Source organism: Panthera pardus, unplaced genomic scaffold (assembly GCF_024362965.1).
Source record: "Panthera pardus isolate Hobbes unplaced genomic scaffold, ASM2436296v1 HiC_scaffold_3, whole genome shotgun sequence".
NCBI classification, from domain to species: domain Eukaryota; kingdom Metazoa; phylum Chordata; class Mammalia; order Carnivora; family Felidae; genus Panthera; species Panthera pardus.
The window spans coordinates 33,606,668-33,621,454 of NW_026526876.1; the positions used below are offsets into that span (position 1 = coordinate 33,606,668).

Genomic DNA, 14,787 nt, shown 5'->3' on the forward strand with positions numbered 1-14,787 from the left:
CACTGACATTCACACTGTTATGCAACCATCGCTATTGTGTATGCTCCTGTGTCGGTCTTGTAAAACTGAAACCCTAAGTCTGTTAAATAGTAACCCCTTGTGTGACTCTGACTATTCTAAGTACCTCATATAAGTGGAAAAATGGCCCAATTTTAAGTCGGGAACCTGGCTCAGCGAGGTTGAGTCACACCCAGAGGTGGAGTCCAGCCCAAGGCTTTTTCCACTGGGCTGCTTGTCCAGGAAAGAAGGCCCCGAGACAGCCTGTTTGCAGTGGGCAAAGGACAGAAACTAGCACAGCATGGGTGGGCTGCCTGGGGCAGGGCCCCTGGCTGCAGCCTGGGCCGGAACCGGGTAGAGCTGGGTCCCCACCCTTGCCTGGCCTCTCGACCCGCTGCTAATGAGCAGGAAGCAAGGGGCCTCAACCTTGAGCTTGCAGGAGCTGTCTGCACTGAAACCAGGGATTCGTGACTGGGACAGCTCCTGCCCCCGGAGAGGCCTGATGGTGTGTAAAAGCCCCCTTTTGAGGGGTGCTGGAGAGGAGTCAGGGTGCGGATGAGGGGCTGGCCAGGTGCCCATCCCTCCCTCAGCCTGGAGTGATGGCGTGTAATTGTTCCCGTGTTAATTGCTGGGGCCGTGATGTCTGCAGAGGCTTTAATGAGCTGTGGCTGATCTGACTTTGATTATTTTTCTTTCGGAGGGAAAGACAATGTCCTCCCGCCCAGGAGACAATACTGCACTGTCTGGGCCCAGTGCTCAGAGGCCCAGCTCAATCACTCCCTCCCACCCAGGCCTGTCTCTCTTACCACCCGAGCTCAGATGGCAATCCCGGGTACTGAGCCACACTATCTGCTTCCTTAGAAGATGGGGAGCCAAGAGGAGGCAGGATGGGGGCTCTCAGGTCTCAGGTGGAAGCTGACAGTGCCCCTTGCCACAGGAACCTGTCCAAGGTTTCACAACAGTAACTGACGGAGCCAGGAATTGAACCCAGGCCTTAGGGACTCTGGAGCTCTATCCACCTCAGTGTGCTTCAACCCTGGAAAAGGTATCGTCCTGACTCTCCAGATCAGCCTTGCTTACCTCCCCAAACCCAAGAGCCCTGGAGCCAGGGCTAGAGGGTCAAGCCATGCCTCCAAATGGCACTACCCACATGTAACAGGTATCCCTGAAAGCCGGCCCCTGGGTTGGTGGCAGAGAAAAGGGATTTCCTGAGTGTTTTGCTCCCGCCTCTGGCCTCAGCATCCTGCTCTGTAAAGAGGTGTCTTCCAGTCGGCCTGCCAGGCCTCCCAATCTCCTCCCCCCCAACACTCAGGCATGTAGAACCCTCCGGATCGGTCCCTCCCCGGCCCCACAGCGCTTGACAGGACAAACGGAGTTAATCTGGCTTTGCTATGCAGGGACATGCCTCTCTCTGGAGAAGGCAGGGGCTTCCCGGACAAGGCTCCAGTCTTATCTGCAGAGGTTTGCCCCAACGTGTCCCAGGAGCAAGCAAAGGTTCAGTGACATGTGCAACTGGCAGGTGGCGGGATTATCAATCAGCCCCCTGTCAGCCCTGAGGCTCCTGGTCTTTGGGAGAGTGCCAGGGTGGTGGGGCAAGGGGCTGGTGGGGGCCTGGGGTAGGGAGGAGAGGAGGGGATGGAGGAGGAGAGTCCTGCTGTATCAGGGAAATGACGGATGTTAGCTTCTCTGATCACCTTAGCTGGAAATGCGCTCATGGCCCCCTCTCTTAACCTCAGCCTGTGCCCATGGCCCCTGCATTCCTGGGTGTGCCTCTGCCCACCCATCCCCAGAGGCCACTGCTATCCCCCCCCACCCCCCAGCCCTGTAGGCTCACACATGGGGTCTGGGAGTGGGATAACAGAGCAGCGATAGGGAGGGGGCTCCCAAACTGAGAGCATGGAGCTGGCCGCCTGGGGTGAGGGTCCTGGGCTGGAGGCAGCAGAGAAAACTCCGGGAGGGCAGAGCTGGCCTGGGCTGCTCTACCCGTAGGCGGAGGCCTGGTAGCTGTGGAGTGACAGGAGTTTTCTCCCCAGCAACTCTTCACGTTCTCCTGGGAGTGCAGACATGAACCTGCCTTCGAAGTGTTAAAACCATGGCCCCGGGGCAAAACACCATTCATTCTGAATCATCTCTTTTGTTGCATTTAGAAAAAAAAAAAAAAAAAAAAGAGAGAGGAGAAACTCCACACCAGCCAGGCAGAGGTGTGCAGGCGGCTGTGTTTGAACACAGGAGTTGGCCTCCTTTTGGGGGAGGAGACGAGGTCCCACAACAACTCGGAGGGGTATATAAGGAGCCACGGGCTGGGGGGAGACATTCCTGGGGCCCTGCTTCCAGCCCAAGCCTGCGGCTCCACCAGCACTTCTCCAGCCTGCTGAGGACTCACCCGCTGCCTGGCCATGAGCACCACATTTCTGCAGACTTCTTCCTCCACCTTTGGGGGTGCCTCTACCAGAGGGGGTTCCCTCTGGGCTGGGGGAGGCGGCTTTGGTGGGGGGAGTCTCTACGGGGGCGGTGGAGGCCGCAGTATCTCGGCTTCTTCTGCTAGGTTTGTCTCATCGGGGTCCGGAGGGGGCTACGGCGGCGGCATGAGCTGCGGCTTCGGTGTAGGGGCTGGTAGTGGTCTGGGCGGAGGCTTAGGAGGTGGCCTTGGAGGTGGCTTTGGTGGGGGTTTTGGCGCTGGCTTTGGTGACTTTGGTGGCGGCGATGGCGGCCTCCTCTCCGGCAACGAGAAGCTCACCATGCAGAACCTCAACGACCGGCTGGCCTCCTACCTGGACAAGGTGCGCGCCCTGGAGGAGGCCAACGCCAACCTGGAGGTGAAGATCCGGGACTGGTACCAGAAGCAGAGCCCCAGCAGCCCGGAGCGGGACTACAGCCACTTCTACAAGATCATCGAGGACCTGCGGGACAAGGTGAGTCCTCCAGCATCAGAGAGAGGGGAGCAGGTGGCTGGCGCCCTGCATACATCTCCATCATCTTTCTTGCTGCCTCAAGGAAATCCTTTTCCTGCCCAGGCAACGACTGTCGGTGTATACTTGGAGAGCAGGGAATGCTTTCCAGGTGCGGAGGCCAGCATACATCTGCTCAACTTGGCAGTGAGAATCTGCTCAGGAACACTGGTCGGGGGAGGGTCCGAGGTGGGAGCAGTTACACACACCAAGCAGGGGTCTGCATAAAGCTCCCTTTTGCTTCTTTTGCAGGAAAAGTTGAGGGTAGCTTCAGGGGCCTTGAATGCCAGGACCACCTCCCTCACCCTTTGAGGAGGTCTTTGGTGCGAAAAAGCTCTATTGGGACTTAGGAGACCTGGAACTCATTATGTGCTCTGCCAGTTACTTACTCACCCTCTCTACTTACCTGGACTGGTTTCCTCAGCTGTAGCGTGCCTTCCTGCCCTGCTCTCCAGGGTCCTACTGGCTGTGGAATGTTCTGTGGGTCCATGGCTGTGTCAAGTGTGTAGGAGGCCAGTGACCAGGGGAGGCTGGCAGAATATTCCCGAGAAGGCTGCTGAACCCCACCGCACCCAACTCCTGGCCAGGCACTTCCCACAGGGGAGTCCAGGCACTCCTGGCTCCTTGGTTTTTCATGCCCTGGAGGCAGGAAGGGTGGTGTGGGCTCACACCAAGTATGGGCACTTGAGGTGAGGCTGAACTCTGCCCCGGGGAGCCTACAGGCCTCTGTTGCTCGTGTCAGAGGGGAGACTGTCAGTAAGGCGTCTGACCTGGGGTGCAGGGTGGGGAGAGCAGTAGGGAAGAGAAAACAGTGCTCCAGATACCAACTCCCTGCCTCCTGCAGATCCTGGGGGCCAAGATCGACAACTCCCGGGTCATCCTGGAGATTGACAATGCCAGGCTGGCGGCAGATGACTTCAGACTCAAGTACGCTCCTGCCTCTCTCTCCCCTCCAGATTCACCCCCTTTCTTGGCCTTCTCTCCCTCTTCCAGCTCCAACAGCCCACAACCCTCCTCCAACAGCCCACAGCCCACTTCCTTACTCTGGGCTCCCTCTGTCTTCCCAGGTATGAGAACGAGCTGGCCCTGCGCCAGAGCGTGGAGGCCGACACCAACGGCCTGCGCAGGGTGCTGGATGAGCTGACCCTGACCAAGACCGACCTGGAGATGCAGATCGAGAGCCTGAACGAGGAGCTGGCCTTCCTGAAGAAGAACCACGAGGAGGTGGGGGCCGGCAGGGGCTGCTGGTGGCGGGGGGCAGAGTGGGGCCATGGGCACCTTCTCATCGTTGACCGAAGGGCTTGGTGGTTCAGATATGCTCCCCTCTACCAAAAACAGTGTGTGTCACCATGGAGAGCAAGGGGTACTGTCCTTTGGGAACCCAGATCCCTTTCCTTCTTGGATCCATAGCCAGGCCAGGTGGTCAGTGGGACCCGCTGTCCTGATTTGTTTCGTGAGCTCAGACAAGGGCCCAGCTGTCTTGAGTCCTCCCGTAGGACCTAGCAAGGAAGAGAGACCCTCAGAGCCAAGAGGCCCATGTGCTCAAACCTCTTCACGCTCACTGGGAAACAGAGGCTGGGGGGTGGGTATGCAGGAGGGCGAAGGGCATGTCGTGAGTCAGGCACGAAGCCGGGATTGGCATGTGGGAGCCCGCTCTGCCCCCTCTTCTGCCCTCCGTCCCTAAGCGGGCCCCACCCACTCTGCAGGAGATGAAGGAGTTCAGCAGCCAGCTGGCCGGCCAGGTCAACGTGGAGATGGACGCGGCCCCGGGCGTGGACCTGACCCGCGTGCTGGCCGAGATGAGGGAACAGTACGAGGCCATGGCCGAGAAGAACCGCCGGGACGCCGAGGCCTGGTTCTTCAGCAAGGTGGGCCTGAGCTCACGGCCCCGCCTCAGCTCCCCACGTCTCCCAGGGCGCCTGTGGGCCTCACTGGTCTTGTGCGTGGCCTACAGACGGAGGAGCTGAACAAAGAGGTGGCCTCCAACACAGAGATGATCCAGACCAGCAAGACAGAGATCACGGACCTGAGACGCACTTTGCAGGGCCTGGAGATCGAGCTGCAGTCCCAGCTCAGCATGGTAGGGCCTCTGATCCCCCCACCTGGCCACAGCCCAGCGCAGCTGGGCCTTTGCCACCGTCCGTGGCTCATTAAGTCTCGGGGTTCCCAAGCCTCCTCCCAGGGGGTTCTCTGCACTCCGTTCAACACCCGTCTGCATGCCCGCGGCATCTTCCTTCCGAGCCTGATGTGGGGTCTGTTGACCACCCCCCCTCCAGAAAGCCGGGCTGGAGAGCTCGCTGGCGGAGACGGAGTGCCGCTATGCCACGCAGCTGCAGCAGATCCAGGGGCTCATCGGCGGCCTGGAGGCCCAGCTGAGCGAGCTCCGCAGCGAGATGGAGTGCCAGGACCAGGAGTACAGGACGCTGCTGGACATCAAGACGCGGCTGGAGCAGGAGATCGCCACCTACCGCAGCCTGCTGGAAGGCCAGGACACCAGGCAGGGGCCAGGGTGCAGGGGGAAGCCTGAGGGAGGGGCCGGTTGGGGTTGGGGTGGAGAGTCTTCGGGGGACAGCAGTGGGACAGGGAAAAGGAAATGGAGGGGGTGTTAGTGTAGATCAGAATCTGTCTGCTTGGGGTGGCAGGTCTGAACAGGCTCTCAGGACGTGCCAGCCTCTAGAGAAGTCAGATGTGCAGGTGGTGGGGGTGGGGGCCGCTGGAGAGGATTGCTTAGCCAGACACCGGGGCTCCCTTAGGGAGACCTGGGCTCATGCCCTCCCCTTACATCTGCTTCCCCTCTCTTTCAGGATGGCTGGCTTTGGCACCAGAGAAGGTAAGAAGGCTTAACTCTTCCTGCATGGGGCGGGAAAGGCGGCTGTTGAAGCCACCGTTCCCCTTGGCATGGGGTGGAAGCAGGAGGAGGCCAAACATGCCAGTGGGGCAGGAACACACCCATTTCAGGTGATACCTCTTTCCCGGGGGACCCTCCATCAGCCCCAGTAGAGTCAGGGCTGAAGATTTATTGAGAACCTTCTGGGTTGAGCAGGCTTTGTCCAGGGCATAGCTTCCTCCAGGCCCCACCTTCCTGCACTTATGGGAAGAAGCCCCCAGTTACTACCTGTTCACCCTGACTTTCTTGCTCACTGTGGGGCATGAACTGCCGCTGCCTGCCTCCATGATGAGTGGTTCACCGCCAGACCTCCTGGCCACTCTCGAGGGATTGGCCAGCGGCCATTCTCAGGGGTGCTGTCTGGTTCTTCCCGAGCTCAGCCAAGGTCCTGGCTGCCTTGGGAGAGAGAACAGTGAGGGTCCCCCCCCCCCCTCCCCCCCGCCAACTCTCAAGCTTGCTCCTTCTTTCTACAGCCTCCCTGGGAGGTGGTGGCGGCAAAGTTCGCATCAACGTCGAGGAGACAGTGGACGGGAAGGTGGTTTCTTCTCACAAGAGAGAGGTCTGAGTGCCTGGCGCAGGAGAGACCTCCCTGGCCACCCCTACCTTCCCCAGGCTGGATGGAGGACCGGCCAGAGGGGCCAGAAGAGCAAACCCCAGTCCCTGCTTTCAGAGGGTCCGGCTCTCCCTGTTGGGTGCTCAGCATCCCCTCCCTCCCTCTCCCCACCTGCTTAGAACAGGGACAGGCAAGAAGTAGCTGTATTGTGTAACGAGCTGGATCGTACCACGTCTGCCCATGCAATAAAGAATTGCTTTTCCTTTTGCAAATATCTCTTGGTAGTATGTCCAGTTTTTCTTGTTGGGGGCCTCTGTGGGCCTAGGACCCACATGATGACATCTCCTACTTTGGCCTCTTCCCTGCACCCAGGACCAATTCAGACTGTTCCGGTGACTTGATGTTCTGGCTCATTCCATCTAGTGATCATGGAAGCAGGAGACGGGGGTTGCCCTCAGAGCAGTTGGGTGCACCCGGCAGAGGACTTGTCACATTGAACAATTATTTAGCGAGCAACTGACTGTATAGGTCGTACTGGTTACCACCGTGTGGTTGGCACTGTGCTACGTGACCCCACCCACGCGTCCTGTTTGAGGCAATTGTGGGCCATCAGGATTTACGATTTCCACCTTAGAGATGAGGAAGCCAGGGAGGTGAGTGACTCTCTCAGGGGCCTCAGGATGGATGGTGAGCAACAGGGCTGGGACTGGACCCTACATCTGTATGACTTTTAAGTTCAGCGCTTGTTCTGGGACGCCAGGCCCTGGCCCTGCACGGCTCACTGCCAGGACCTTCCTCCTTATTTCTGGTCCTCCTACGTGTGTCCCTAGCACCTCCCCTCTTTTCCAGTCAGGCACACCTGACCTCCAGAGTGGCTGAGCCAGGTACCATCGCTGCCTCTTGCAAAGAGGGACCTTATCTACCCCCTTACCCCTGAAGCTGCCATCTCCTTCCCATAAGGCACTTACAGTGCTCAGAGGGAAAGACACCAACTCCGGGAAGCCCTCTCTGATTTCTCTAAGCTTAAATCCAAAGCAACATCAACCCCTATTGCCCTCCTCAGTCCAAACCTCACCCCTGCTCCCCCGACCCCAGCATCTCTGCCTTTGGGCTCATTAGAGCAGCAGTGACATCCACACACACCGAATTTGTTGCCTCTGGTCTGAGGCTGGTTCCTCTGGGAGTCATAGCCCCAGACAGAGGGCAAGGAATGAGGAAGCAGAGTGTTCTGGGTGCTGTGGCTGGGCTGGGCTCTGGTGAGGACTATGGGGAGAGGGAGAGCCTGTTTCTTAGTCCTGCTGGGAACAGAATGTTGGAGGTGCCTCTGTTCTGAGAATCAGATCATCATTAAGCCCTCTGAGCGGGCCGCCCTGAGTCTTGCTGGGTGAAACTCTGCCCAGCAACCCTGGTTGGAGAGAGGGTGGCGTCTGTTTCTTCGGGAGGAGATTTAATCTAGAACTTGTCTCCTGTGTACACACTTGGAGGCCAGACTTCTCTGGGGCTGGAGGAAGGAAACAGAATTTACGAAGCCTCTATTCTGCAGGGCTCTGGGCGGGGCATTCAGAGGATGGCATCTCAATGACTCTCCTGGAGGCTTCGTGAAGGTGGGGTGGGCCCTACACCCTCAGTTTTCAGAGGAGGAAACAGGCTCAGGGAAGTTAAGTAGCTTGAATTAAGTCACAAGCTGGGAAATGGGAGGCTGAGCCTGGGAATGAGCCCTCCGATTTCAGACCCTTGTTCTTCTCTGGACGTCATGAGGGTGATGGAAACTGGCAACACCTTTCTTAAGAGAAGCCCTCTCTTTTTTTTTGTTTTTTGTTTTTGTTTTTTCCGACAGTTTTTGACCTAACATTTGATTTAATTAACTAATTATTTATTTTTTCTTTTCAAATTTTTATTTAACTTTTAGTTAGTTAACACAGTGCAACACTGCTTTCAGGAGCAGAATTCAGTGATGCATCACCTAGGTACAACACCCAGTGCCCATCACAAGGGCCCTTTAATACCCATCCCCCATCCAGCCCATCGCCGCCCACCTCCCTCCATCAACCCGCTGTTTGTTCTCTATCTTTTTTTTTTTTTTTCTTTTAACGTTTTATTTTATTTTTGAGACAGAGAGAGACAGAGCATGAACAGAGGGTCAGAGGGGAGGGTCAGAGAGAGAGGGAGACACAGAATCTGAAACGGGCTCCGGGCTCTGAGCTGTCAGCACAGAGCCCGATGCGGGGCTCGAACTCACAGACCGTGAGATCATGACCTGAGCCGAAGTCGGCCGTTTAACCGACTGAGCCACCCAGGTGCCCCTGTTCTCTATCTTTAAGAGTCTCCTGTGGTTTGTTTCCCTGTCTCTTCCTTCTTTTTCTTTTATTTATGAAACCCCTTTCTTAACGTCTGTGGGAAGCCAGTTCAACTGTCATACAGCCGTTACCGTCAGAAAGATTACTCTCACATCTAGCTTTGGTCTCCTGTGCTGTGGCTTAAGTTCACACCGAAGCCCAAAACATCAGGTGTCATGTTCCCTGACATCCGGACAACAACCAGGCCCCTTGCTGAATCCAGGCCCCTGCTCCTGCTTCACCAGCCTCCGGGCCTCTGTCAAGAAGTCTCAGGCCTTCAGAGCAACCCACAAGGGTTTTCTCAGCCCACAGTTTGCCAAAATAACAACCCCCTGCAAAGGTGCAGGGAGGCAAAAGGTGGGTCTCCACCCTTATCCAGCAGGCCTTCTCTTGGTGCCAGACCCTGGGCTGGTGGGGAGAGAAGGCTGGTTCCGTTTCCTTGGAGGGCCCCTTCCACTCTCCTGGGATCCTGGGGTTGGAGGGAGCTGACAGAGAGGGCCTTGGATCTGCCAAGTCCTGTTTCCTGCCTGACCCTGGAGTGAGATGCTCACACCCAGGGAAAACTGGTGCCCTGCCAAGCCCTTTAAGTAGTCTCTGGGCAGAGATGGCCCGCCTTCTGGCTGCCCCTGGGCTGAGGTCGGACTTGGTTTCCAGCCAGTGTGGGAGGCAGACAGCAGGCCCCCTTCTACTTTAGGGAGAGGGTAGCTATGGGACGAGGGATTAGGGCCTTGGGTGTGTCCTCTGCACAGGCTGGGCTTCCCAGGGTAGGCATGGGGCACTGCCCATCTCCCTGAGGACTTTGGTTGGTCCCTGTCCCTCTGTGGGTCTCAGCGTCCTCATCTTTAAATTGAGGAGTCTGGCTGGACCAGATGATTTCAAGATTCTCTATGACTTGATCTGTGTCCTGGGACCTCGGAGGGGATCCTGGACTGTGACATCGATGGCACTGGGGCTGTGTCTCCTCCTTGCACTGCTGAGTCCTCAGAGTGGGAGCTACATAAAATTTGTTGAATGAATGCATGACTTTGCTCCTCCTTTGCTTTTTCCCGTTTTAGACATGGCTCCGGACATTCACCAGAATCTTGGGCGAGTATGTCCGTGGTGGTCACCTGTCTCTCCACGGACAGCTGGCAGCTTCTCCCATGAGATCTGTAGCAGGGATGACCCCATCGGATAATACTCCTGGTTGCCATTCATTCTCATCTAAAGCCAGCAGACAGGGGTGTCTGGCTGGCTCAGTTGGTTAAGCATCCAACTTCGGCTCAGGTCAAGATCTCATGGCTCGTGAGTTCAAGCCCCATGTCAGGCTCTGTGCTGACAGCTCGGAGCCTGGAGCTTGTTTCTGACTCTGTGTGTGTGTCTCTCTCTCTCTCTCTCTGCCCCTGCCCCTGCCCCGCTCACACTCTGTCTTTATCTCTCAAAAATAAACATTAAAAAAAAGTAAAGCCAGCAGACAAAACAAACAAACAAACAAACAAACAAACAAACAAACAGAACACCGCTTCTCGCTTCTCGGGTGTTTGAGAGCTTCTCTCTGCCAGGAGGGAATGCCTTGGAGGTTTATAAAGACCTTCTCAGGGTGCCTGGGTGGCTCAGGCAGTTAAGTGTCCGACTCTTGACTTCAGCTCAGGTCATGATTTCATGGTTCATGAGTTTGAGCCCCACGTTGGGCTCTGTGATGACAGCATGGAGCCTGCTGGGATTCTCTCCCTCTCTCTCTGTCCCTCCCCTGCTTGCTCTCTCTCTCTCTCCCTCAAAATAAATAAAAATAAACTTCGATAAAATAAAATGTGAAAAAAAGAACTTCTCCTCAGGGAATGTAAGACCGAGTCGGGGAAATAAAGTAGGAACACCACCAGCTGTCACTCGTCTGATTGTTGTGGGTGGCGTGCTGGCTGTGGGGACCAGAGAGGGAGGCAGAGCAGGCTGGCACAGAATGGAGGCCCAGGACAGGTCACGATGCACAGATGAGCTGGAATTTCCTCATTTGTAAGAAGGAGGGGCTCTGCCTGCCAAGTGCTTCCCTAGGTCAGGTGCTTCTCAAACGCTCACTCATCAAATGCCTGTTTTTCAGTTGTGGCCACCAAAGCACTGACAGGTTGAGTAACTTTCCCAAGGTCACACAGCCAGTTGATGGCAGATGTAGGCTGAAACTCTGTTCCATCTAATTCAAAGGCTTTGCCGACCTCACTGGGTTGCTGGGAAGCACGGCGGTAGAAGAGGGATTCTGGAGAGCCGGGTACCATAGCCACGTAAGGACATGGTGCACTGAGGCTGGGCCGGAGAAGGCTCCTGAGTCCTGCTATGTGAAGCAGGTGTCTCTGAGGGCAAGGAGGATGACCACCGTCTGGGGAAGGTCTGCTTTTCATGAAAGGCTCCTCCACTGTGGGAGGTGGGTCGGCCATCCTGGGGTCTAGGCCCCTTGCGGTCCAGGGAAAGAGGGAAGGAGGGAGGAGCCTGATCCAAGAGCCAAGTGAGGAAGGCTGGATTAGGAGCTGGGGGACAGGATTTAAGCCTCAGCTGTGCAGGCGAACCATCTGGCAACTCTGGACAGATCTGTGAGAACCAGAGACTCAGAAAGCCGTTGCTGAAGGCAACGCAATTCAACGCAAAGCCCACAGTGAGCTGGTGCTGGAGCTGGAAACCCAGGCATTTCTCCTTGCTTCCCACCGCCTTGGGCCTTGGAATTCTGGGTCTTGGTTTCCTCACACGTGAGAAATGAGGGCATTGGGCCGGAAAGTTCCTATGACAATTCCGGCTTTGACATTCTGCACTGACTATCCTCGCAAGCCCCCAAGCTTCAGAGCTCACGCTAGGACAGACAGTAGACAGGCCGACCCATCAGGCCATCAGCTGCACAGGTCCAGCCACTGTGGGAAAACAGGACCATCCACCAGCTGGGCCTGCGGTGACAGGGAGCCCGGGAATGCGGAGAGTGACAGAGGACGCCCGTGCTTGGGTGGGGTGGCATTGACACTGGCCTGAACGGGATTGAGCAGGCAGTAGTGAAGGGTGCAGACCCTGGAGACAGAGGTTCACAGTGAATTTAAGCTTTCTGGACCTCAGTTTCCTCATCTGAGAAAAAGGGTGTGAAAAAAACAGTAGAGTTGTTTGCGAGTTATGCACGTAGAGTGTTTACGAAATGTTAGCTAGTGTTATTTTATTATCTTTGGTAAGTATGGAATGGAACCCTCAGAGATCACACACTGAGTTCACAGCAAGGCTCAGAGGCACCATCATTTGGGGTAGAGAGAGAGCCAGAGACGAGGTTTAAATCTTGACTTCATAGCGACCTCGAGCAAGTAGCTTGGCCTCCCTTCACCTCACTTGCCTCATCTGTAAAATGGGGCCAGTAAAAACCCTCCCCCGTTGTTGTGCGGACTCAGTGACAATGTGTGAAGCAAAGCCTTGATTGCAGGGGGTGCTTGTAAATGCAGCATTCCCCCCGCCCCCCGCCCCCCGCCCTTGCTGAATTTGGTGTGATTTTGTCAGAAAGCAAAGAGGGAAGCTCAAGATGTGTGAGCAGTGCCTCAGCTCCCACACTCTGTCCTTCCTCATTTGGAGCAGGGCCAGTAGAAGCGAAACTGGGGCCCCAGGATGGGTCTCTGCCCAGCTTCTTCCAGGAGGGCCCTGGGGTTCACCATGGGTCAGAGGAAGGCATTCCTGCATCAGGCACCATAAGTACCTGCTCAGGAGGGGAGTGGTGGGGAGGGGCTGTGCCCTGACCCTGCGAGGGGAGGCATGTCATGGCCACCCTATGTTTGTACTACTGGGACTTTGGAGGATCTGTGGTATTGTTCCTCTAAGAGGCGTTGGCCTGAATCTGCTGTCAGCCCCGGGGGGAGGATCGTCACTCCAGGCCTGGCAGGTTTCATTAATCACCTTTTTGTCAGTTTTGATCCTCTCCCCGAGAGAGAGAAGAGAGAGACAGCCTGAGAGGTCCTACTTTGGGCTGAATCACAGCTTTTCAGAGAGAGAGAGAGACAGAGAGAGGGCAAGAGCGTGAGCTATCAGTTTGGGGCAGGAGGGCTGGACAGGGTCAGAGGTCAGCCTTAACTACCCCCGCCCCAGCCTTTGTCTTCCCTGGGAGACCCCAAGCCTGCCCTGGCTCTCTCCCTGGTGCTGACACTCGCTGGGTGAAACACAGGCCCTGCTTGCCTACTCACAGAAAACAAAGGGCAGGAAAGCGCTGACTCACAGTCCTCTTTCCTGGTCCGGGTTGCTGAATCAGCGAAGGGGTTTTGGGGAGAACCACAAACCTGTGTCACCCCACCCGAGCCCTTGGTCTAGTCCAGACCTCCTGGCTGCTGTGGGCCAGCAGGCTCCCCCTGAGAGGCCATTCATGACAATCCTGGCCCCCTTGGTGAGTGGGAGTTGGAGCCTGAGCCCACAGTCCTCCATTTTAGGCCTAGAAACTTCTCCTACCTTGGGCTCTGAGAGACCACTGCTAAGCCCTTTTATTCCAGCCTAAGGGCTCCTCGGGCAGGGTTACTAAGCAGTCTCCGAATTTTAGCTGCGTCCTAGGCTCCTCGGAGGAGACCCTGGCCCCAGGCCCTGGGTTACATCCTCCTATGGGGCCTCTTGGTCAAATGCTCACAAGCTGAGACAGGTGTCATGTGACCGGAGGGCTGGAGAGAGCTCTGTCAGGCATTATAAGACTCCCTTTCTGGACTTGACTGTGCCTCTAAGGCAGCTGGGATGATGGCATGATTGAACACATGGGTCAGGCTGATCCAGGGCTCCTCAGCCTCGACACTATCGACCTTCTTGGCTGGAGAATTCTTTATTGTGGGCTGTCCTGTGCGTGGTAGGATATTTAGCAGCATCCCTGGTCTCTGTCCTCTAGACAGCAGCAGCAACCCCCTGTGGTGACAACCAATGTCTCCAGACATTGTCAAATGTTCTCTAAGGAGCAAAAGAGTCCCTGGCTGAGATCTGCGGATTCATCTAGGGTAACAGTAGAGGGAATTGTGGTCTTCCTAGGGATATAGGGCACGGGTAGCTGACTGGGAAAAGGTATGGGGAGCTTTATGGAGTCCAGAAATGTTCTGGGTGATGGGTAAACTTCATACATAGGTAAAAATGCATTAAGCTGGGGGCACCTGGGGGGCTCAGTCAGTTGAGCATCTGACTTCGGCTCAGGTCGTGATCTCACAGCTCGTGAGTTCGAGCCCTATATTGGGCCAGCTTTGCATTCTCTGTCCCCCTTTCTCTCTGCCTCTCCCTGACTTGTGCTCTCTCCCAAAAATAAATACACATTTAAAAAATGCATTAAGTTGGACACAAATGATTTCTACAATTTACCGTATGAATAATATACCTAAAAAGGGAGTTTTAGTGTCAGACTGAACCAGACTTGGGTCTCAGGCCTGACTACCCTTAAGCCTCGGTTTCCCCATGTGTAAAATGGGGTTACGAGTAGGACCCACGTCATCAGGCTGTTGCAAAGATCGAATGACAAGTGAGTGTACTTAGTCCCGTGCCCACCCATGGCGAGGGGTCTGAGTGTGTTAGCTGTTATGATGTTCAGGGTTGCTTCCTTCCTCATTCTGTACCTCAGTCTCCCTGGGTTTTGATGGTCTTGGGAACTATTTTTTTCCCCCCAGTTTAAACACTTTCAAGGTAGTCGATTCTACAAGACCGAGCAGTTTGTCATCAGAGTCTCTGGGAGCACCGGAGTCGATGAAATGCTAAACAGGGGGCAGAACATTCCAGTCTGAAGTTTTAGAGACAGAAAGAAGGGAGTCGAGGGCTGCCGTGACCTCGTGAAGCACAGGGCCACCTTACGGCCCTGTCCCCATTCTAGTACTGGGTGGAGCTGAGAGCCCGTGGAGGGAGCTCCCACAGTACAGAGGTGAAGTTGAATTCAGCTGTCAAAAGGGTAGTCTCGGGCAGAACACCGTTCCCTCTGAATCATCCCTTTTGTTAAGGCTTAAAGCCACCCCCAAAGGCACAACCCACCTTGGAGAGCAGAGGTAACTGGCTTGTGGGAAACAGTACAGTTGGCACCAGTCAGAGGGTGGGGAAGGGAGGAGAGAAGATGGGGCAATCGTCCAACCTCGTAGA

At 55.9% G+C, this 14,787-nt stretch overlaps 1 protein-coding gene across 1 annotated transcript; it reads left to right on the forward strand.

Moving 5' to 3' along the window:
• The first annotated feature begins 2,255 nt into the window (after positions 1–2,255).
• Positions 2,256–6,659, forward strand: KRT15 (keratin 15). Its single transcript, XM_019435479.2, has 8 exons — positions 2,256–2,909; positions 3,790–3,872; positions 4,013–4,169; positions 4,652–4,813; positions 4,900–5,025; positions 5,222–5,442; positions 5,750–5,775; positions 6,306–6,659. Exons 1-8 carry the CDS (start codon positions 2,394–2,396, stop codon positions 6,395–6,397), a joined length of 1,383 nt encoding a protein of 460 aa, XP_019291024.2. The 5' UTR covers positions 2,256–2,393; the 3' UTR covers positions 6,398–6,659.
• Positions 6,660–14,787: the final 8,128 nt, after the last annotated feature.

Excerpts from the sequence above, each read along its gene's own strand:
- KRT15 (XM_019435479.2), top strand. The coding sequence starts at position 2,394 with ATGAGCACCACATTTCTGCAGACTTCTTCCTCCACCTTTGGGGGTGCC. Across the intron at positions 4,814-4,899 it reads AGGCCTGGTTCTTCAGCAAG|ACGGAGGAGCTGAACAAAGA; the intron begins GTGGGCCTGAGC and ends CGTGGCCTACAG. Across the intron at positions 5,026-5,221 it reads TGCAGTCCCAGCTCAGCATG|AAAGCCGGGCTGGAGAGCTC; the intron begins GTAGGGCCTCTG and ends CCCCCCCTCCAG.